The following is a 24,358-nucleotide window of genomic DNA, read 5'->3' as shown; positions in this document are numbered from 1 at the left end:
CAGATTTATTGCACTTGTTTTTATTCCATATCTTTGGTGATGAGTGGACGAAGAGTCAAAAGTGAACTTGGTGGAAATGAAAACATTTATTCACAGGTGGTACAGTTCACGCACACACTGACATGTAGAGTTACAGCAAACAGCGCACAGAAACAGTCGTTTGGTTAATTTAAGTAGAAACACAAATCTCTGTTTATGAATTCTTCCCTTTTAAATCCACATTATCCTGTGGCTTTTTCGCCAGAGCTGATTGATCAACCAGGGTGATGCTGTTTAAATTATCATGATAACTCTTGTACTTATTACATATTACTTATTGCGCCTACTGTCACAGATATCACTCTGAAATGCCCAGCGTGATTTCGGTTAAATTTAAATCCCAGTGGTTTAAAAATTCCCGATGACATGATTTATACAGCAGATTTATACAAACAAAACTTTGAGTCACTGGAGTCAACATGTTGCTTCACCGTCTTCCATACAGCATGCAAATCCGATTTGGTTGTGGTGAGGTTTGGCTCAGAATAAAGTCCATAAAGGCGTAACTTTAAACAGCTTAGAGGTGAAATGGAAGTGTGCATGTGAGAGCAAGTAATGGACTGCAAGGCAGACTGCTTAATATTATTAACATTACTCAGTTCAGTCACTGGATCGTCAGGCTTCTTCTCAGTGCTTCTTTCTAAGAATAGTTTGACAAACTTATATACTATATGCTTTTGTCAACATAGCAGCGAATAAGCAGGAAGACCAGACTGCGTTTTAGTGCATTTTCAGGGACAGCATTGGTTTGTTTGTGGTTTCTCTACTCTCAGTAATTTACAGCACATTGTCTTTTTTCATTTCCCTAAATGACAGTTATTATTTACACATAGCTCATGTTTCTCTTTGGAAACTAATAAAATGACGAGTGAGGAGGTTTTTTTAAAACCAGTGATTGCGGGTGGGGCAAATTGTAAAAGGAAAGTCAAAACACAAAAGTATAAAATATTTCTTTTCTTCATCATTTTCCTTTTTGCGTAAAAAGAAGCAAAGTGTGAATCAAACAACACAGCAGTGATCAGGTGGTTTTCCTGAGATGAAAATGTCCCACATGTAAAGAATAATTTACCGTGCACAAGTTCATAGAAAAACATTGTACTGCACACTACCAATAACTGAAAGTATGGCTCTAACACATTCTGTGGCTTTTCTTTTCAAGACACGGGTGCTGTGGTGGGCACTGAAGTGCACAGTAGGAATCGCATGGCTTTATGCAAAGTCACTATGGTGAATGAGAGAGGAGTGTGGAGGTGAATGCATCACACTTTTGGAGGAGGTCTGACTGCTTCCCTGTCTTTGTCACTGGGGCCCCTCATCCCCCAGGCTGCCACTCTGTGCAACCCAAGACTCTGAAGCTTCTCCACCAAGTTCCAGCTAAAAATGTTCCTTCGTCCTTCTTTGTGTGAGAAAAAGTCTCCTCTTTTGTCTGATACTGTAGAAAATGAAGGTTTTCCAGTGCGGCTGTAGTGCAGGTTGTGGTGGGGATGACGGGAGGCTGAGATGCCGCGCTCTTGCAGCAGTTGCAGGAGTCCCAGTGATGAAGTGCTAAGCTCTGTGGTGGCTGTCTGGCCTCCCTGGCCAAAGTCCTGCTGCAAGGCTGGTGAAGTGCTCACGTGCTCACGGTCCCGAGAAGGTGGCAGGCCGAAAGAGTGAAGGCTATTAAAAAAAAAGAAACAAACAAAATATTAAAACTAAATGACATAACATCTCCTCTACAAGCACATGCATATTCATATAAACCGACTGGGAAAAAAAGACGATGTGAGACGTTTTGGTTAGTTTAGCACATCAACACTAAAAAGTGGAGAAACATGATGTTAATATCCCAGTGATGAGGAAAACAGATCTGGTGTGGAAGAAAGTGGAAGAGATGGTAAAAAATATATATATAATAAAAAACTCAAAAACAAGTAAGAGCAGATGTTACAACGGTAGGCACAGCGTTAGTAGAAGATAACATGCATAACGGAAGTAGGACTCATGGCGCATCAAGTAACATTTACAGACCTCCCACTACATCCTACTTAGCATCTAAAAGCAGTGAACCAACTTTTTAAATTGTTTTACCGTGGAAGGCAATGCAGTACATTAGATTTAGGTAGATCTATGTTTTATAAATATATTAAAATGTTTACACAGTAAACTCCTTTCTAGACTTATTGATCACTCATTTCATGCACAGAGTGAGGACTGGAAGTGCTGGAGATCATGCCTCTGTCGTTAATATTACAGACACTAATCAAGCATTCAGAGTGCATTTATAACACCAGGCTCTTACTTTTCCCTGGTGGCTCCTTCTAGAGTTGGAGAAAGAGCCTTGACAGACGTTTTCTACCATTGAGAGGGTAAAGAATGGAAGTTAGGAAAGACAGAGCAACTGCAATCTGTAATATCTATACCTGTTTAGAGTGGACCTATTGTGCTCATTTTCAGCTCCACAATTTTATTCTTGGAGTCTAAATTAGTAGCCTTAGAGCCTTGGGGAAGTAATTCATTCAAGTCATCTTCTGTATAAAATGAACCATTTTAGTGTTGGTGCCTTTAAAGCCACCTTTCCTATAAGACAGCTTACTTCTGATCGGCTGTCCCTTGCAAACAGAATACTTAAAAAGCAGTTTGTGGCTAAGAGCTATGTGCCTGGGATGGCCATAGTGTTAAGAGCATACACAGTGACCTCATTATGTCAAACTTTGCCCATATTTAGTATCGCTGCACACAATTTCACAAAAAAAAGAAAACAAACAATTTAGGCCCGCTTTAATGAAACTGACACTGGGAAAAAAAAGTTTGGGTTAGTAAATCTAGTTTAAAAGGTTAATAAAAAATCCAACTAACACTGCCTAAAGAGTATTTACCTTGGCCAGAGCTGTGAAAAAACACAATGAGCAAAGACGAAATAACCCCAAAACAGTATGTTCTTACCTAGTGGAGAAGGAGGGGATGATTAGGGAGGGTTGGAGGACTTGGCAGGTGGTGATGGGATGTGTGGGAGGGGTCTGAGGGAGGTTGGGACCCGATGAAGAGACTGTGAGGTCATGGAGGGGAAAAAGGTAGGTTAAACTACACATGTGGGAAAGGACACACATCTAAAGAGTCACTAAAAGACTGAATGAAGATGAACCCTGCACTAATTTTGCAAGGAATGGGAGCTATCCTCTATAATGAGAAGATATGCACTTCAGTAAATATGTCATCTGGAATTGAGTAGAAATGAGACAACTAGTTGACTTGTGTGTGTAGTGTGCCAATGTGTCGTACCCATGCCGTGAGCTCCAGAGAGGTGTGACAGGTCTGGCTCATCCTCCTCCAGGTCGTTCAAGCTGTAGACGTGCTGTATGTCAACTTCGAGCTCCCTGAAGTCTTTAGTTAGGACTCCCGGGCGTGGATGCAGGATACCTCCCAGGTTTGGTTTGGCCAGCTGCTGCCACTGGTGCAGAGTCACTGAGCCTGAAGAGTAGAGATTCAGAAGGTGTTGCCACTGAAGTGTGTGGTAAAAAAATACAGATGCATTACAAATACTGCTCTCTGAGCAGGGCAGCTTTTCATCCGTGGCATTTACTACAGAGGCTAAGGTGAAGAAGCTCGTCATTTTCTGTCTTGTTTTACTTTCTTATGCTTCATCAAGACTGCACAAATGCTGAAGCAGGTTTGAAGACATGATTAGAGAAACATAAAGCTAAAAATTTTACCTTCCAGAGGTTTGACAATCTGCAGACGGTCAGGTAGGTAGGACCTGGATCCTCCCGAGGAGCCACAGGAGTGTCGGGAGCTACCGTTGGAGTAGTTGGTGCCTGTTGAAGCAGCTGGGCTGGAGGCCAGGCTGTAATTTGGCGTCAGGAAGCCACTAGAGCCCTCGCCTTCCTCACTGTCTGCTGCCAAGGCACAGAGTTTACGTTCGCGTTCCACATCGAAGAAAGGTCGGTCAGAAGAGTGGTTCTGCTGGCGGACTGAGAGTCTGCACAAGGCAGTTTCGAGATCCTGGCCTCCTGGTGTGCCTGGTTGACCTAAACGTTTTGGCCCACTAACGCTAAAAAGGAAAAATTAACAACATTATTTTAAAGTCAACATCCTACAGCTTCAAACTGTATCCCAAAATGTAAAATCTGTGTCGAATCTTTAGGCATTACTGTGGCATCTGATGTGCAGTCTTACCTGCTGTCTTCCTTCTGAGCATGATTGGAGCTCGGCTTGTCTTCCAAGTTCAGGCTGGCATTATCGGAGCCATAGTAGCTGGTCCGAGGGGTGCTGTTAGAGCTGGAAGGTGCGGACACCGGGCTGGAGCCTGGCACACCTGGTGAGTGGCATTGAGACCGCTGCCTTACAGCCTTGTTCACCACTTTCACGGTTTCAAAAACACGCCAGGGGTGGTTCCTGCCAGAGGAAACAGCAAAAGTAATGACATGAGTGTCTCTCTTACACATTCACACTCCTCCAAAAAAATATTCAGAATTGAAACTCATCAAAATTTTACACAAGCTACAGGGGGGAAATTGTATAATTGCCATTCATTTAGAAGCAACAAAGAAAACCCTTCAAACTTGAACTTAAAAGATTCTCCTCTGTTTGGAGACTCTTTTAACAAAAGAAACTACCAGTTAACAGTACCAGTATGGTACTGATAAGCAAAAGGGGTCAGTGTTGGGATATACCAAGGTGTCATGCTGTGTCAGTTAAAATTTAGCTGTAACAGTTTTAAGTGTAACCTACAATACCTTTAAGTCTATTAGCTTAACAGGCCTGCTGGCAAAGTGAATGCCTCACGCTATGGATCTTAGGCTGATGCAAAGAGTGAGGCAAGTCTGAGATTCTGTTTTTTCAAATAAAATGCGTTATTATATATCAGTGATGTATCTTTCAAATAGTATATGACATATACTATTTACATATATATTGAATAAATAAATGGTCAAATTTGTAATTGATTTTCACTTCAATTTGCATTTCAAATTCTGGTTCACTTTGTTTAACATTTTGGTTGATGATGTTCTTGTTCTTTGTAGTATATTGTCTCCTAAAACAAAAAAATTACCCAAATACGGGGAATGCATCCATACAAGAAATTAAATCAACAAACTACAGATTGCTTTGAATGCAAAATGCCATAACAAAGATGCACAGAGTGAGACACAGATGAAAGAGAAGAAAAAGCATGAATAGATGTGCGTTTCATTTTTCACGTTTCCTTTTTCATTTCTACGGATCATTTTTCATGGGGGTAAAGTCACTGTCTCCACTATTAATTTGTTCAGAATTTCACAGACTGATTAAAACATATTTGCAATGTTCTTCTTCTTTGTTTATACAAGAGAACGCAAAACAATAAAAATTATACTAGTTTGTAATCAACTACTGGCCCACTCCATTTTCCTGACACCATCTAACACCTTATAAAATCATTAATTATCAAATACAAAACTAACATTAAGCATTTATTCAGCTAAATCATGGATGGATGTCAAGTAGCGTCATTACACACAATTGACATTGATGTAGTTCTTTTAACAGAAAACATTACGTACTAACAAAACGTAAGTCAAGTAAAACTTGTTATTCCCTGAAATCCAAATCGCATAAATTTAATCTAAAAAATTACCACAACAACACATAAACATGTAACATACTAAACCTTACTAGTAATTATTTTCAAACATGCATCAACTCAGTCAGTACTATTGTACCGGCTGTTTTTTTTCTTCTGTAAGGAATGTGTCTAATAAAAGCTGAGCTGCTATAAAAGTAAAAGCCACTTGACGAAGGCATTTGAGTTTAAGGTGTGATAGGGCAGGGAGTGGAACTACCACAGAATTTAAGTACTTAAGGTATAAAGGTGGTTTCCCAGAGCTGAACTTGTTTAACTTTAGTTATCTCTGTAGTTCTAGAAAATAATTCTTATGAAAACAGGAACATGAAACTACAACTGCTACTCAATATTCACGGTACAATCTGGTCAATTTAGACCAGACAAAGTGGATAAGGATTTTTTTAAATGTGCATATAAGCCAAACAGACGCAGGTTACAGACTCACTTGTACTCTGAGGGAGCTGGGGTGTCTAGGCCTTTGCGGAAAGTGCCTTCAATCTCTGCTGCCAGTGAGTCCATGGGGAGGACTGAGGCCAATGAAGTGTACCGCTGCACGGTGCTATTTGGCAGGCTCTTGTTTCGAAGATTTTTAATGTCCTCTCGGGCTTCGTGGAGCATGTCCTTACACTCTGAGTACTTGTCCTGCAAGTCCTTGAGCTAGAGACAGGGGGTGACAAATCAGTCAAACTGTAGATCAAGGGGGGGAAAAGTGTCATGCCACTGACAAAATACACAGGAGCAGCTGAATATATATGCAGAAGCTTGCTATGATAAGCTTCTACACATACACATTTGATAATAAATCACCAAGCGGTGCTGGAATCAGCATATCTATCTAAAGCCAAAAATGGGTTTCTGTAAACACCTCAAACTCTACATCTGTGTCTATATTATGAGAGCTTTTCAGCCACACACAAAGACAAATCAAAACTGAGCTCATGTAATCATCTTAATCCAACACCAAAAATGCCGTTGAAGTCACAGAGATTACAAAGCGAGTATCTTACCTCAGATTTCAGTTTTTGCTGGCTCTCACGGGAGGCATTCAGCTGGTGGTTTAACTCCTCGTTCTCATGGGTGAGCTAGACGGAAAGAGAACAGAATTCAAAAAGTTTTAACACAAGTATTTAATATAATCCATAACAAAAGCTGTGCACATGTGTGAGCCTCTCACCCCTTTGCAGCGTGCCTGCAGGTCAACGATCTGAGCGAGCAGCGAGCTGATTTCCTCCTGCTGCCTGAGACAATCCTCTACTTTCCGCGCTAGCTCTTCCGACAAGTCAACCACCTGCTTATTGGCAGATGCTGAAACACACAAGTCCCATAAATTTCCTTGTGCCTGACTTATAATTCTCATTTTCATTGACTGAAGCAAGACTGTGACACTTACAGAGCTCATCCACACACACCATCATCAGCTCCTGTTCTTGCTCCTCGTAGATTGATGTCTCCGTTGAGAGCTCAGTAGCCTGCAGAAAAAATTATTAATAATCAATTATCATATGTGATGCTGAACAGCAGTCTTGAAAACTCTGTGTGCAATGTGCAAAGACGCACTGCATACTGTACTATTTATTTTCAAATAAGTGAATAAATAAACACATAACAAACAGGAATATCTCTTTAATTTCAAAGTTAGTGCATACCTCTAATCTGAGCTTGCGGTTCTCCTCCTCTAAACCTTTCAGTTTCTGCTGTAGGAAGTCATAGTGGATGAAGTTGGTGAGTGAACTTGATGATTCATTCCTTTTCATTCTAAAGAAAGAAAGAAATGCATTTATATTAAATAAAATCCAAATTTTTATAAGAAAAGTGATGAAAATGTTGATATTGTGCGCTCTGCTGGGAAGGTGATTGGCTGCAGACTCCCATCTCTGCAGGACCTGTACACCTCCAGGACACTAGGGCGTGCAGCTCGGATCATAGCTGACCCTTCTCACCCTGGACGCAGTCTGTTTGACCTGCTCCCCTCAGGCAGGAGGTTCTGGTCCTTTCGCACCAGAACCTCTCATGAACAAACCACATGACTGTTCCTACCACTAACACATGACCCTACACTGTGCTCACTGCATCATTCCATGTTTGCACCGATCACCTCCTGCACTCATGTATATATCTATCTACTTAGCACTTTTAATTTTTATTTTTATGTTTATTTAAGCATTATCTGACAGTATGTTTGCACTAAGTACTGCAGCAATTTCCTAATGTTGTAAACCTGCTCAACATTTGGCAATAAAACCCTTTCTGATTCTGATTCTGATTCTGAAAAAGAGTGATCAAGTGCTAAGCCCTGTATAAATAGGCTATTTTATAATATAATTAACGCTCAAAATAATTAGCATGGATCACTGCGATGAATCTAAGTTAACAGAGTCTAATAATGTGTAATAGGAATGATTAACTGCTGATGGGGAGGGTTTTACTAGCTGAAGACATTGAGAGGATCAGTGGGGATGTTCTGACGTCTGTTTACTTATGTATAAGCCCAAGGTAGTAACCAACAGTGTAAACACAATCCTTCATAGCGGACATTCACCATCATAAACACTGAGGAACATTTTGGTACCACTACAGCATGAAGTCCACTGAAAGTACTTTGTGATAACATCTTGAAGCATAGTTAGAGTATAGGATGCATTGCACCTCTGTTACAGATTTTTAGACAAATACAATTTTAGTCAGAAAAAAGCTACATATGTTAAAGTAAGACTTATACACAATATGCAAAACAAGTTGCCAGCAGCTCGTCATCATTCAACCCTGTGCGTTACACCATGTGCACATTTGTGTACTCACGGTGACTGCGACTGAGCGTTTTCAATCTCCTCAGTGCTCGCATAGAACTGAAGGAGGTCATCTCGCATCGAGAGCTCATGGCGCAGTTGAGCAATCTAGGAAAACAAGTCACGATCACTTAAGCACAGCAGAGTGTGGCACAACAAAGATGAAATATTTCCATCTCGCTATACAGGTGTGTATCAGGAGCCTTTCTGTTTACCTCCTCCTTTGCAATTTCAAGCTGTTCATCCAGCATTTCATTACGTGCCGTTAGTTCTTGGTTTTGCTTCAGGAGGGACTGGCCAATCCGTGCTGCCAATTCCAGATCACGCTCTTTCTGCAAAGTCATAATCAAACATATAAATTAATAAATACGTTGAGATATGTTTAAGGTTTTAAATGATTTGATTACACTGTACTAATTTAAACCGTAATTATGTAAGACCAAAATGTTAGTAGATAGCACTGAGAGAGGTGACAAAAATATGCAGAAAACTGTGGCAAACAGTGATGATCTGTGAGGCAGATAAGTCTAATCCTCTTAAATTCCATTCATCTGCTGTGTGTCTCTGTCTTACCTCCTCCAGCAGGTGGGTGACCGCCTTGATATCATGATATGTCTTGGTGACCTGGCCAACTCTGTCTGAGGACAGCACTGTGGGAGGAGTGAGAGATGAATTTAATGAATGAAGGAAAAGACATAACTGTAGATGGTAATGGAAGAGAACAGCAAGAAGTCAGTCGTGCTAACAGCAGGATGGTGTAAGGCTAACTAGACAACTAGATTGCTTTTGTCACTTTGATCTCTTGCCGTTTCTACTTTACAAATACCTTTAATAGGTTACATGATATTACGGTGTAAAGACTTTCCAGATATTTCTTGTCCATTACTGTAACATCTCTTTCTCTTTTTCTTTCTCTATTCAAAGCTGCTGTGCTTGGTTGCATTTGTCGATGCACTGGTGAACCTGAATTATCAAAAAGATAAAAACAAGATGTCCACTGGAGTGAAGAAAGACCCGCCTACCTGATAAAGTTACATTATTGCTATTTATCATTAACCAGATCTCGAGACACAACAGCTCCACATGGTCAGCCACAAACTGATCCTCTTAGCTTGATCCTTTTTAGCCCAGATAAGACGCCACTAAAGACCTCGTTCTCCTGGATGCTAATATAGGTCTATGTACAGGGACTAAACTGACTAGGTATTCACACCAGGAAAGGATAACAGTGGCTGGCTATTGACCTGTAACTTTGTTTACATCCTGTACAGTGAAGTAGACATAAACAAGCCAGTTAAAGCTGAAGTGGCGAACAGGATTAATCAGTCATTCGTTTAGGATAGATAAGACAGATTTTACATTAATAGCATTCATGTAATCATCATTTCTAAATTTCAATAGGTTAAATTATTTTTCAGACATTTACTAATAGGTATGAGGCGATCGTGGCTCAAGAGTTAGGAGTTCGCCTTGTAATCAGAAGGTTGCCGGTTCGAGCCCCGGCTTGGACAGTCTTGATCGTTGTGTCCTTGGGCAAGACACTTCACCCATTGCCTACTAGCGGTGGTCAGAGGCCTGGTGGCGCCAGTGTCCGGCAGCCTCGCCTCTGTCAGTGCGCCCCAGGGTGGCTGTGGCTACAATGTGGCTGCCATCACCAGTGTGTGAATGGGTGGATGACTGGATATGTAAAGCGCTTTGGGGTCCTTAAGGACTAGTAAAGCGCTAGATAAATACAGGCCATTTACCATTTTACCATGAGATCGTGGTTTCACTTTGTTTCTGTCTTTGCAATAATGCCTTTAATTATAGGTACTGTTTAGTGGCATGCCTCATTTGTGTAAAATGCATATATACAGTGTTTTAGAATCTGCTTAAAGATGTGCAGACATTGGCTGGATTAGCTTACGATTCTGTATGCAACATCTCTAAAGTTAAATAATCTTACTTCAGATGAAAGCTTAGCTAAAGAGATGGGAAGCTGCCTGGCACACAATTAGACTGTCCTGAATTTGGCCTAGAAACACAGTGATTGGATAGCTGTGTCAGTATCTAATCAGCCTAATGGAAGGAACCCAATGTTAGGCTGGACTGTACCGCATTGCTCTGTGTAAGAACACTTTATATTGGCCATAACTTATAGCATGAACCACATCTACAGGATTTATTTTTACTAAGATCAAAGAAAAATTTGGTCATTGTCAAAATATGTGAGATCAGGAACTTAATTATTTTGTTGAAGACTTCTCAGGAGCAGTAGAGGGGATCATGTGTCAAAGCCAAAGAGTTGATTCTAGGACACACACAGAGATGACAAATGATGCTTGCCACCCTTTGGATTCAATTTTAATGCTCACTGTTGGCTATGTAACAGGTCAGCTGGCAGGATAATATGTTTCTCTCAAGGACACTGCAGCAAGGCAAAAGCACTTGAATACCCAGCCTCCACTGAATGATAACACTAGCTCTGCAGGTCTGCATCATAAAAGTCAGGTCAGAGATACTGTCTAATGTCTCGTATTAAAATCCAATCTCTTTAAAATGTGAGCATAATCAAACAAATGCAAGTGTTACAAAAATCCTGAAATTTAATCTGCTAATGAAAAAATGTCACATGTTCAGCAACATTTCAACAATAGAGATAAGACTTCAAGGTCAATAATAATCCAAACTGGAAACGAAACAGCAAATCGTCACAGTGATGCACGTCTACTTGTGCACTAATGTGATGACCACAATAGAATCTGTAAATTAACAAAGGTTAATCAGATAATAGGTTAACTTCTTTAAATCCTATTGTCCTGAAAGTGCAGTGCTAAGGGGAAAGTCTGCAGCAGGACTACTGGTAGGAACACATTTTCATTTTCACATATCCAAAACAATGACATGTTAAACCAAGACGAAACACTACTTTTTTACATTTTACTGCCTAATCTCAGTGGTTACAAGAACATTAAACTGAAGTTAGAGTACTGTGTATTATTTACACCCTCTATCCCACTGGCCAAAATACCTAATCTATTTCCTCTTAACCCAGCTGTCACGGCACAGAGCAGATCCAGGTAGAGGTTTTGGGGTCTAGGCTGAGCTAAATCTAGTCAAGTTCAATGGACTGCAAGTCTAATACTGTTCCTTAATGACTTAGGTGCGCTTATGACGTCTGTTAGGTTGAGGGATCAGACGGACATAGATGAGCTCCAGGAATAACATTTACAGTGATCATTGATCTGTATTGTTCTGAAGGTGACCATTTGATAGGATTGGCAGGATAAAATATTTGTCTCACAAGACTTCCTAGTGCAAATCTGTCTGTACATTTTTAGTGCAGTTTAAGCAAGTCAATAACAGTATTAAGGGACAGATCCAAGTTAAAATACATGTCACTAAAAAGAAATATAGGACTTATATTTCTGATTAACATTTGGTTTGCACCGTCATGCACACCCACACAACATGCAGCACAGAGGGGAAAAAACACAGCTATAAATGCACACATTAAATAAAAGGCCTGGAACATGTCACACAGTCATTCAGATAAAAACAAGCCTACATAGACATGCATTTACTTATAAAGTACTAGAGCAGTACCAGATTTTTTTTTTGGTATACAAACTGATCTGGAGAAAAAGCAAAAAAAAAAAAATTATGTTATGTAAAATGTCTCAATTTGGCAAATGTCAGTTTAAATTGGTGCATTTTAATGCACCAGTCACATTTAGGAAAAAGCTCCTGAAATTATAGGATTGGAACTAGAGCAGCAGTACAGTAATGCACCTGCAGTTGTTGTTCCTCAAAAGCACATCTATTAAACAGTAGTCATTCTTAGAAAGAGAAATATGTCTAAATTCTCTAACTTGTCCTGCAAAAACTAAAGCTAATTTTGCTTTTGCTTTTTTCCCCCCTTTGTTTGTTGCAGGAGAAAGGAAAAAACATATATAGTGTAACACTGGATCCATACAGTAAAAAGAGAAAACACAAAATGGAATGACCGAGAATTATAATTTGATCGCTTGCATACACAGCCTGGTTGTGCTGCTGCAGCATGCATGGGCATACACACTCACAGGTACTCTGACCTTCACAACACTAAAAGGAAAAACTGAAACTGAATACACTTACAAAACTTTACACCTCTTGATGCTCTAATTTTGAACTAAAGCTTCAAGCAGGGTCTGCAAAGACTCGCTTTTTGTTAAAGGTTAATCTTCATTTGCACAGTGTATCTTCAGTGACACAACTGCACCCTGCAGTATACGCAGTTCACCATTAAGTATTAAAGTGCTTAGATAACGAGGACCATGACAACGCAATGTACTACAGAGTACACCAGACAAGAATATCTGAGTTGCACTTGAACTTGACCTTTAATATTTTACTTCTACATTCTCTTATTTCTATTTTCTAAGTATGAGCTCTGCAGAAGAAGATCAGCACATCTCACCTTGTGTCACCTCCCTGCAAAGGTTGTCATTGTTGTTGTTGTTATTGTTATTGCTGTTGTGGCATTTGTTCTCCTCTGCTATTTCATCTAAAAGATTGGAATGGCTCCTCTCCTCCTCGTCTCCCTCAGATGCTGAGGAGCTCCACACCTCCATGGTGATGGATGAAAAACTGCTCTCTGTATCTCCGTCCATGGGTTAAATCCCTCGTTCTTCTACTCCTGCTGTCTGTCAGCTGTGCTGTGACAAACCATTTGTGTCTCTGGCATGAATCTGCTGGCGTGTGTGTAGGGTAAAGCAATATCAACTAGACTGTGTGAGTGAGTGAGTGTATACGCCTCTATTTGCGTGTGCATGAGAATGTGAGCTGCTTGTTGTTAATATATAATCCGTCAGACTGTAAGGGCCATCTGTCGTCATGCCTGCCTCCCTTCACCTGGCCACGTTGGACTACCGGGTAAGAAAAGAGGGGGGGAAAGGAGAAGGGGTAAAGGAGGCATCAAAGTCTAAATGGCAAGCCATAAAATCTGATATTTATTAATTATTGTTAGCAATAATTAAAAGATATGAGTGACATGAGACTACAAATGACAATAATTCTGGTTGGGGCATTTGGTGCAGTTCAAAAGGATGCTGCACAAAGCCCACCCACCCCTGTAAACCGAGCAAGATAGTAGCTTCCATCCATGCCAGTGGCTGGTCTAATTCTCCTCACATACGCAGTACCAGATAGAGGAGGGGGCTCTGCGTAATAGTGGTGCAGGCAGAGTCACACCCACTCCCACAGGGGACTGATGGAGGCAAAAGCCCCTGTTCTTAATTACTGAGTAAGTTTTCACAGATAATAATAAAATGAAGAAGTTTTTTGTTTTTCTCTGTAAAAATATTACAGACACTAAAATAATATAAAAGTCACAAATATTCTACATCTTCATCATATATGTCCAGTCTGTGCATCTTGTGACTTCAGTTGTTGCCCAAGCCAAAGCAGTTTCTTACAATCAAATATTTACCTTCTAATTAATTTTTCACCCACAAACTGACCGTGTGCCTGTCAAATTCTGTAAAAGACATTCATGCATTTGTTATTCCCTGAAGAATGCACGTGAATTACGTGCACGTCCACGGAAGGAATGGTTCAACCATGAGACAAGAGACAACACAACTAAAAGAAAAGCAAATGGTAATAAAAAAAAGTGACAAAAGCTTCACTTTCAAGTCACCAGCCAGAAACAAAAGAAAACCTGTAGTCTAGCACGTTCATTAAAAAAAAGAAAATCCTGCAGATATAGTTCTTAAGATCACCTTATAAACTTTGAGTAAGAGCTCAATAGCATGAAATAGGACCCATGTGTAACTCATTGTGTGTTTCTTTGTTTACTAAGAGTCAAATGTTACTGATAAAAGTCTGCAAAGTGAGAGCTGATATCATTGATATGAGCTGATATGAGATCATATTCATGCAGGGGAACACCCTGGAAGGTCACTTGCTACCTTGTTTTGCTTCAGGGCATCTACAGAAAAAACGTTGTGCACAGTCGTCACGTAGTGCTCGCATCTCTGGTTGTGATAACTTTATGATCCTTTATGGAAAGGTAAAACATGAATCAATATCCAAATATGCTGGAGAACAATGTTTCTAATTGAACCAAAAAATCTCCTTTTACTGCATGCCTGAGCCGCTTCATGGTTACTTCCCATGCACTCCTTGTTAGGGATCACTGGTTTTGTGAATCATTACTGTTATTTTTGATAGCGCTAAAAAAATTATCTTAATACTTCCTTGACAAACTGGCTATACTACTCATTGTTTGTTCAGTTCATATACGTTTTCACATTAGGTTAAACAATTTCCAATGCTAAACAATTATATTTATTTTCTGACCAGTTACTTACAAGAAAGTCTAATTTTTAGCTCCTATATGTTCCACAATGTTATAAGTTGCTACATTGGTTCTTTAGAGCAAAAACTTAGCAGGTTTTTGGCTCTTTAGCTGTATGCTCAAAGAATGCAGAAAGAGCAAAGTACAACAGTAAAGCTATAGGCTAAAAAACCAAAATAATGAACTGAGTGGGGTCAACATCAGTGATTATATGTGGATTTTTTCTTACAACATAGAGCACCTTGAGACAACGCCTTTATACATTGTGTATGTGGTTTGATCTACTATCATTACATAAATATTATTAAACAAATTCAACATTCGATGACACGCCAGATACTCTACACAATGCTAAAATATGCACCAATTTCAACATTAACTGTGATCAATATTTAGAAAGAGATTTAATCTCAATCCTAGAAATGATTGAAAAGTGTTTTTCATTAACTAGCATTATATCAAATGAGTCCAAGACTGCAAACGAAACACAAAGAAAGAGCACAGAGGAGCAGGGTGTGAGCTTAAGTAAAGAACTCAAACAACACCATATGCCACATGCCAAAAAGAGTCACAGCAGCATGGCACAGTCTGCATGGGTCAGGTTAGTCTGTCCTGTTCCGTATAGCAATACGTGGGTTGGCATCACGTAGGTAGAGCCTATTTAACATTACGAGGACACAAACATGCAATCCTATTACTATAAATCAGGGCTATAGGGACAGGAAACCACTCTAACTCCTTTTTTAATTTTTAAAATATAGAAACAAGCAAAAACACAATATAAGGTAATGGGGCAGTTATTTACATATTTAGCTTCATATATAAAATTATTCCTTATGAAAAGAGATCCAACTATAATGACAGAAACATACAATAGTATAATAGTGTATAAATGTATTAACAAAATTATTAATTCAATATTTAATACCTCAAAGAACTACAGAATCCAATTCTAGGATTCTCTCATCAGCTGTATTTTATAATTTGAGAGCAAGTCAACATGTTTCAGGACAATAACAACAGATGCATTGAGTCTTGCAGCTACTCTATAGTAGTTCATGATGACTTTATTTAAAACAGAGGATGTATTAACATCAGTGTTGCAAGTGACTGCCAACATTGTCTTTGTAGTGATGTCAGAGTCGCCATTAGGATATGCTGTTTGCGGAGCTGCAGCATAAACTGCTTAGAAGTCATGACTGCTTAATCGGATTAGTGACATTTGACATCTGCGACTCACCTAAATGTGGTGCGTGTGTGCGCGTGGGGGAGGTTGGGTGCACAGCACGACCAGAGAGATGGAAGGTCCTTTTTATTTCTTACCACCAAGTTTAAACATTATGAAAAGGAGCTTCCTGAAATATTTATTCTCCATTTAAAATAATAAAATAAAACATTTAGCATAAATGGAAATGAAAGGTTTAATATTTAATATTCCAAGTTTAATACTCGAAAACTGTAAGTTTGTATGACTAGTTAGTTTATCCAGTCTTTGATCAGAATAAAAACTAAATGCACTATAGCAATGACACATTCACCAAACTTTATAGGCCATAAACACAATAATGCAGCTTACTATTAAAATTTTCATATTCACTCTTGTGAGTACCGTTCCCTTTATATCTTTACAAAGCAAACCGAAACGTGCTTTGTGTGCTGCACAACAGCTAACTAGTCTGTTTTCGATTACTATGTTGACAGGCGCGCCTTCACATTTATTGTCTTTCCTTCAGTACCTTATCGAGTACAAAGCGGCCGTGAGAACATTCTTGGCCAACCATCAAAAGTAACATATTAATGTTCAACGAACCAAACCTAAACTTTACTCGGGCAAAGACTGAGCTCTAAAACAAAAGGCAAAAAATTAACACAATGATTGTTTGATTTTTCTCTTGGGACAATCTCTACATTTTAATTAATTCTTACTTCCCTGTGACAATACGCGTTTTTATTCTTGTGATGTTTTAAAGGTAAAAACAACTATGAGGAGCTGAAGTCAGTACACGTTTACTAAATTAAATAAACTTTTTTTTTCCCCCTATGGCAACAATGAAACATTTTGGGAGATTGAGCCCACTAAAAAGGCAGCAATTCAGGAAAGTGAAAGACTAAACTTTAACACAACTTAAAATATTTTATCATCATGTTTATCTATCGTCTGTAAACACAAGTAGAACTTAATTTTGCATGAATCCATAGATACTACAGTTTCTGTTACAATGGCAAAACCAATTCTGCATAAATATAATTTGATTGACCGCAAACGTGCACACTGAATAAAGACTCAGAGCTGGAAAACTGAAAACTGATTGCAACTTCTACAAAAGGTACTTTGAGTCAGGGGGTCATTTTCCATACTTGGATTAACGTTTCAGCTGGATTACAGCTTTGTTCACGATCTGATGTCATCCTGGAATTACCTCTTCTCTGAAACTGTTTGGTTGGTTGTCAAAGTGATATGTCGGTAAGGTCAAACCTACTCGGAAACAAGTTAATTTAACATAAACAGGATTAGATGGCAGCCTTAAACAGATCTCAGTCGAAATATCTACCCGACCATGGATCAAGCATTCTTGTAGAAGGAACACACTGACAGAAGGAAAAACATTTGAAATTGTAATTATACTGTACGACTTTAAATATGCTTGTATTTTTTTAAAGTGAGAGAGTCACGCTAATTCAACTAGAAGAGACAAACTAGCATAGGGTAACTATTAGCACATCACAAAAGGAGCTTAGCTTGATGACGTTCCCTGCTACTGCCACCAAACATTTACGTATTAAATGAACGAATTACACAACAGGGCCTGTGATAATCATAGACTGTATATAAAACACAGACTTTAACGTCTGAAGATAGACATCAGTGCACATATATTTAAAGTTGCATTTTTTTCTAACGTCCTGCAGGGGGAGACTGTGGTAGCAAAAAGAGATCTGATTGAACAGAAGTACAAGATAACAACCTGATTGGACAATTCCTTTATCAATTCACGGCATATATAAACAGGAAAAAAATAAAGTAGTAAAGAAAAATAAGGAAATTTGTGTTTGGTTAATTATTTCTTTGTTGCAAAAATGCTTCTTAGCAATAAATATGTATAATAAAGCTTCCAAACTACTGTTAGAAAGTCTGTTTATTCCCCCTTAAATGTGCCACATCTAATGCATTTGTGGGTTGAGCAGCAGAGATGAGAATGTGGGCTCTGCCCATGGAAATGTTGGCAAATCTTCTCTACCCCAGGTACTCTCTAACCAGACAGACCACACACAGCCAGTCTCTAATGTCCACTCCAGAGAGGCCTTCAGAGATGCCAGGAGGCCTGCCATGATGACTACCCTTCATCATCAGGCCCATTTGCATTGGTGTCAGCAGCATGTGCGCTAGAACCTGAAAATGTGAAGGAAAGTTATGTTCAGCAATGACTCCAGATTCTGCCAGTGGCAGTTGGATCCTAGGGTCAAAGAGATGCTATGCTGATTACGGCACCAACAGGATATCTACTTTTGTTGGAGGCGGTGTGATGGCGTGGGGCGACATCTCCCTCACTAGAAAAACAAGGCTTGTTTTGGAGTTATCTCAATGCAGAGAGATATCAAGATGAGATTCTGCAACCAGTGGCAATCCCATATCTCCACAGTCTGGAACAGAACTCTGTGCTCCAAGATGAGAATACTCGCCCCCATAGAGCAGGGTTTATTAGAGACTACCTCCAAAATCTGGGAGTGGAGAGGATGGAGTGGCCTGCCTGCAGTCAGGATCTCAACCCTACTGAACACCTGTGGGATCAGCTTGAGCTTGCAAAGACAGCAGACAGCATTCGTTCCAGAATGAATAACACAATCAAACTGGCTGACTTTCAACAAATGCTGGTAGAAGACTGTGACGCTGTCCCACAGCTGTGCGTGACCAGCACGAGGAGGAGGTGTCAAGCTTTTGTGCCTGTGTATGGTTCCTCCACCGTTTGTTAAATTAATAAATTGTCACAATGTCTTGTTTCTTCATACTTCAATCTTCAAATCCAACAAACAACACCAAACAAAAGCTGTTTGGCATCAGCAGAGAAGATTTGACAAGTTTTTCATGGGAGCAACCCACATGCTCAACTCTGCTGCCCAACCCAAAAATGAATTTCCCTTACAAATGTCTTACCATTTAAGGAGAAAATCAACAGGCTTTCTAATAGTATAGGATTTGTAGCAAAGAAGCATTGTAAAAAAACAGGAAAAAAATCATCCAAACACAAATTTCCTTACTTTTAGTGTGGTATTATTTAGAAAATCCTACATCTTCAATTATCTCAATCACAAGATTTTCAGAAAATCTGACCCCTGCCCTTGACCTTAGAGGGATTCTAAGATTTTTAGTACATGCACCTACGATATCAATCACAAAATCCTGAGTTTCGTCATTCTTGAGTTATCGAATTTACAAAACTTGGGTGTCCACGCTACGCACCACCCGGGGGAGTGGCGACAATACCCATTCAGCCTCTAAGGGCAAAGAGGTAAAAACCCACAGCAAACAAACAATCAATCTTATAATGAATGAAAAAGAAGATAATGTATGTTTTGGAATGACTTAAAGCAGTGGTGTCGAACTCCAGGCCTCAAGGGCCGGTGTCCTGCAGGTTTTAGATATCACCCTGTTTCAACCCACTGAATCAAATGATTAGTCCATTACCAGGCTTCTGGATAACTTTAAGACATGTTGAGGAGGTAATTTACCAATTTAAATCAGCTGCACTGGATCAAGGACACATCTAAAACCTGCAGGACATCGGCCCTCGAGGCCTGGAGTTCGACACCTGTGACTTAAAGTAATAACTTTAATAGAAGAGCTGATGGTTTATCCTGAAGAGAGTTTTCAAACAAAGACATTCCAGAGTATTAATAAACGGAAACAGTTTTGATGTTTAATGTTTTAAAATTCCTTCACTGTGCATGTTTCACAAACAGCTACAGTACAATAAGTTTGTTGCTGCTTTAACAAGAGTTAAAGAAGTCAATAATCCATTTTTATAGCCTTTCTAACAACAACTTTACAGTTCAGTCAGAGCTGAAATGAAACAGTACTCACAGAAGTATTTGAGTGTTTCCTCAATCTGGTCATGTGTGAGTCCCAGTACGACCTCTGGTGGCACCAGAGGGGTGTGCAGCCAGTCGTCGTTGTCATATCCAAACACACTGTCTGCTCGAAGAGTGTAGTTGGGTTGACCCTCTGATAGGAGGCTCACTATCTCAAGCTCCGGCAGATCTGAACAAAGGTCTGAGTGTGGGGATTGTTTGTGTGCACATGTATGTTTTTAATGAAGATTGATGAGTGTATGGATTAATATGAGAGAGAGGAAAAACAAAAAGAAAGTGGACATTAAGACCCAAAACAAAGCCAATGTCACCTGCAAGTGTACACTGCCCTCTACTGACAGATGATTGAATCTGCAATGCAATGCAATCTCTTAATACAGTGGTTCCCAAACCTTTTTTGCTAGGCCCCCCTTTGTTTTACAAGAAAAATGTCTCCCCCCCCCACCTCCCGCGCGCACGCACACACACGCACACACACGCACAGTCACATCTCCAACCACACACACCCATATTTTGCTCCATTATTTCACACCTCAAATATTTTGTAAACAATTAAGCAAATACAAGTAATTTGCAATAAATTACAGGTAGTAATAAAATAAACTACTAACTCTTTTATGCTACGTCCACAGCTACACGGGTATTTTTGAAAACACAGCTGTTTCGTCCACACGTAAACGGCGTTTCGAATCACCGAAAACGGAGATTTTTCAAAACTCCTGTTTTGCGTTTACGTGTGGACGAGGAATGCAGAGTTCGTCACGCAACGTCAAAGGTATGTGCCTTTTTCACGTCACGCTGTGCGCCACGTTATTGTTTACATGAGATGAATTGCAGAATGGCAGATAGTCAGATTAACAGTATTTTGTCTCTATCTTCAGTTTTTACACTTTGTTTTTTCAACATTGCTATCAATACATTTTTCAAAAAATGCCTCTCTGTGCCTCTCTGTCACACGGACAAACTGTGGGATACTGTTTGTCCGTGATTTAGACAGGGGGAACAAATCGTGGCAGGATCAGCCTGATATTATTTGTATCCCACTGTAACTTTACTGTATAAAGAGCTAACATCTCCAAAATGTCAGGAGTAGTTAGTCATTACAAGAAGTGTTTGTGAACTAAAAATCAAGAATGTGGGATCCTGTTTGTCCGTGATTTGAAGAGCCCAGCGCTGCTCCCGACACAGGGAAAACCAATTATGCAGGGGAGACCTATCTTGACACTTGTGCAGGTGAAACCAAAGGACAGATATGCTTCACCATATTTTCTAGTCTTTGGCTTAGAATGAAGTTGATTTGGAAACATATTCAGCTATGCTTCATCTCCTGCTTTGCGTTTGTGTGGGCGTCCCGTACTAGCAGTGTCCAAGCGTTTTGGGTTTTTTCCCCTTTTCATACTGCGCCCTCCCTGCAATGGCTCTGCCCCACACTTTGGGAAGCTCTGCCTTAATAGATGCACACTGAGTCAGAATTAACTGAAGAAACATGCAGATCAGCTTAGTTCACTTGTATATTTAGGTAGGACACTGACTTTCAAACCACCATTAAAAAAAATAAAGACCTACCAGTTAGAGTTGACACATCATGGCAGGCTCGTTGTCCCAGCTCACTTAAGTACCCCTGTGAGGCAATGTGAAGAGGCTGAGGGTCCACGTCCAGGGACCCCTTAGCCTCCCCCTGCCCCTCATTGAGGGAGAAGGCTGACTGGGTGTCCAGATGGGCCTGTGGGGGCCAGAAGGGAGGAGAAAGAGAAGAACGAGGAGAAGAAGTGAGGGGGGTTGAGACAGGGTGGGACAGCTTGGCTGGGGCTGGGGGGTTCAGGGTGAAGGTCAACTCGGAGCCAGGTGTCCCACTTGGAGACTGAGGCCGCCCGGTTGCTCAGGGGGAAAACACAGGCATCCAGGGCATTGGGCTCTGACTGAGACTGAAGGTAATGACTAGAGAGAGGACAAAGAGGAAGAGAGAGGAGGAAACAAAAGAGAATAGAAACATTAGAAGGTTTCAAAAACCATCTGCAGTTATCTCCATGACAAAAAAAAAACAGTTGCAGCTAATGTTGTACACATTAGAACATGCACATATGTATGTACAACAGTGTTAATTTCGCTGACCGCTAATTTTGTCAACAACCTTTTATTTATGACGAAAGTGAGACAATACCTAAAGGTGGGATGAGTTTGGAAGTGATCCAATCAGGAGTAATATCCTTGTGCAGTAACATTATATGTGTGAAAAACTCCGTTTTTCCTGAAGAGCAGTTATATGGATACAAATCACATTTGATCTCAAAGAAACTACAACACTTTGTAAACTGTTTGGAGAAACTCACAACACAACAAATTTTTACAGTTTGTATTTTAGTCACTGGAACAACTTTAAATTTAGTCGCACAAATCTTGTGATATCTAGTCGACTGAAACTAGACTAAAACTAAAAGAATTTAGATACTTAAACTATGACCTAAAGTAAAGAAGTAAAGTAAAGCTAAATCAACATTTCCTCCATATATATATATTTATTAGGGGTGCAACGATATTCGTATCGATATTGAACCGTTCGATACAGTGCTTTCGGTTCGGTACGCATATGTATCGAACAATACAACATTTGTAATTTATTTTATCAATTTTCCTTCTGACGATGCTGTCTGTGTTGAGCGCTCAGTGAATCTGTGTTCGACTACTCCGCCTAGGCTGCACTGTCCAGCGCAGATCCACTGAGCGCTCAACACAGACAGCATAGTCAGAAGGAAGAGCGCAGGGCAAGCTAGCGAGACAGAAGTTAAGCTCTACTTGCAACAGGCAAATTGAACCTCATTCAGATCTGGCGTTTGGAATTATTTTGGTTTTCATGTGACGTATGACCCTGAAGGTAAGCGAGTCATGGACTAAAGTAAAACAGTATGTTGGATGTGCCATGCAATGCTCAATTACATTGGTGTGAACTAGTGTGTTAGCGCAGTTAGCTCGTTAACGTGTTGGCCGTCTAGCCCCATGCACGGAGCGATCGGCGGTAGCTCGTTAACGGAGATTTGCTGTGTTGTGGCGTTAAGGTCATTTCAACGAGATTAACCTGAAAGCACTAGTGGGAACACAACGAATATGACTGCACATTTACGCCGACATCATCCTAGTGCAAAGACAAGTGAAAGCAGACAAAAAAAAAGCAAGCATGCTACTAACTTTAGCCGAGTCATTTAGACAGCTGTTAGCACATGATTCTCCTTATGCTGCTGAGAATATAGCCCAGAAGAAGCGGATAGTATAGCTTTTATTTTGGAAAGAGCCATTTCTCTGTAATAAACTCTCTTTTCCAAAGATGAGTGATTCCTCAATCAGATACAGGGCTTGCAATATCGCTAGCCCGACGTCCTGGAGCTAGCGATTTTTTTCAGTCGGGCTACCAAAATCTTTCTCTTCCCTGCCCGTCGGGCTATTGTAGGAAAAATATATGTCAATGCTTTTGCATTCTTTCAGAAATGTAGCTGGGTAATTATGTCATTGGCATCGGTGAGCCACTGTCAATATGTGACATATTGCAGTCGCGTTTGAATTTGAGCTTGTTTTTTTGCTTTCACTTTGCAATCGTGCGAACTGTGTATAGAGAGCGACAGCACTGATCTGTGAGTGATGATAATTTGTGCACCAATTCCTCTGACATCGTCTTATTAATCGTTAGCTTACTATGCAAACATGACAAGTGAAATCTCCCGCAGCTTAAACATGTGAGAGGTTGATCGCGCAGAGAATCGCTGAGCTTATGTGAGTGAGCGTGTAAAAGCATTTCAGTTCTGCTGAGCCAAATAAGACAGGTCAGGGTGAAGAAGTGACAGCCAAAGAAAAGCTTACCACAAAACGGAGAAGTTATGACAAATCAGACTATAAGGCAAAAAGAAAGTGCAGCTTTATGGTTTCATGGACAAAAGAATTTCTGTGGCTGCGATATGATGAGCTAAATAACCAGGGCTGCACATAAGTGGTCCGCAGGTGCGCATTCGCTGTCACAATAAAAAACACGCACAAGGGTTAGGGTTAAATTTAAAAACTGTACTTTTGAGTTAAAATATATATTTATAATTTTAATAAATGACAAATTAAAAATGCATGAACATTTTTTTGTATCGAAAAAATATCGAACCGTGACACCAAAGTATCGAACCGAACCGTGAATTTTGTGTATCGTTGCACCCCTAATATATATATATATATATATATATATATATATATATATATACATACATACATACATACATACATACATACATATATATATATTAGGGGTGCAACGATACACAAAATTCACGGTTCGGTTCGATACTTTGGTGTCACGGTTCGATATTTTTTCGATACAAAAAAATGTTCATGCATTTTTAATTTGTCATTTATTAAAATTATAAATATATATTTTAACTCAAAAGTACAGTTTTTAAATTTAACCCTAACCCTTGTGCGTGTTTTTTATTTTGACAGCGAATGCGCACCTGCGGACCACTTATGTGCAGCCCTGGTTATTTAGCTCATCATATTGCAGCCACAGAAATTCTT

The 24,358-nt window shown here is 39.8% G+C and overlaps 1 protein-coding gene across 1 annotated transcript; it reads right to left on the bottom strand.

The window, feature by feature from the left end:
* Positions 1-62: 62 nt before the first annotated feature.
* Positions 63-22,035, bottom strand: hap1 (huntingtin associated protein 1). The gene is given in 17 exon segments (XM_085278520.1): positions 63-1,318; positions 1,320-1,695; positions 2,962-3,064; positions 3,298-3,486; positions 3,729-4,066; positions 4,192-4,410; positions 6,066-6,277; positions 6,628-6,702; positions 6,795-6,925; positions 7,011-7,089; positions 7,267-7,375; positions 8,420-8,514; positions 8,622-8,738; positions 8,980-9,056; positions 19,806-19,994; positions 21,380-21,691; positions 21,975-22,035. Coding segments are annotated over 17 exon segments (2,739 nt in total). The 3' UTR covers positions 63-1,261.
* Positions 22,036-24,358: the final 2,323 nt, after the last annotated feature.

The sequence above is a fragment of the Mchenga conophoros genome, linkage group LG6 (genome assembly GCF_057382185.1).
Source record: "Mchenga conophoros isolate Kocher_MC1m ecotype Shallow Benthic linkage group LG6, M_conophoros_male_GT1.1, whole genome shotgun sequence".
Lineage (NCBI taxonomy): Eukaryota > Metazoa > Chordata > Actinopteri > Cichliformes > Cichlidae > Mchenga > Mchenga conophoros.
This window is presented reverse-complemented; position numbering and strand designations above follow the sequence as displayed.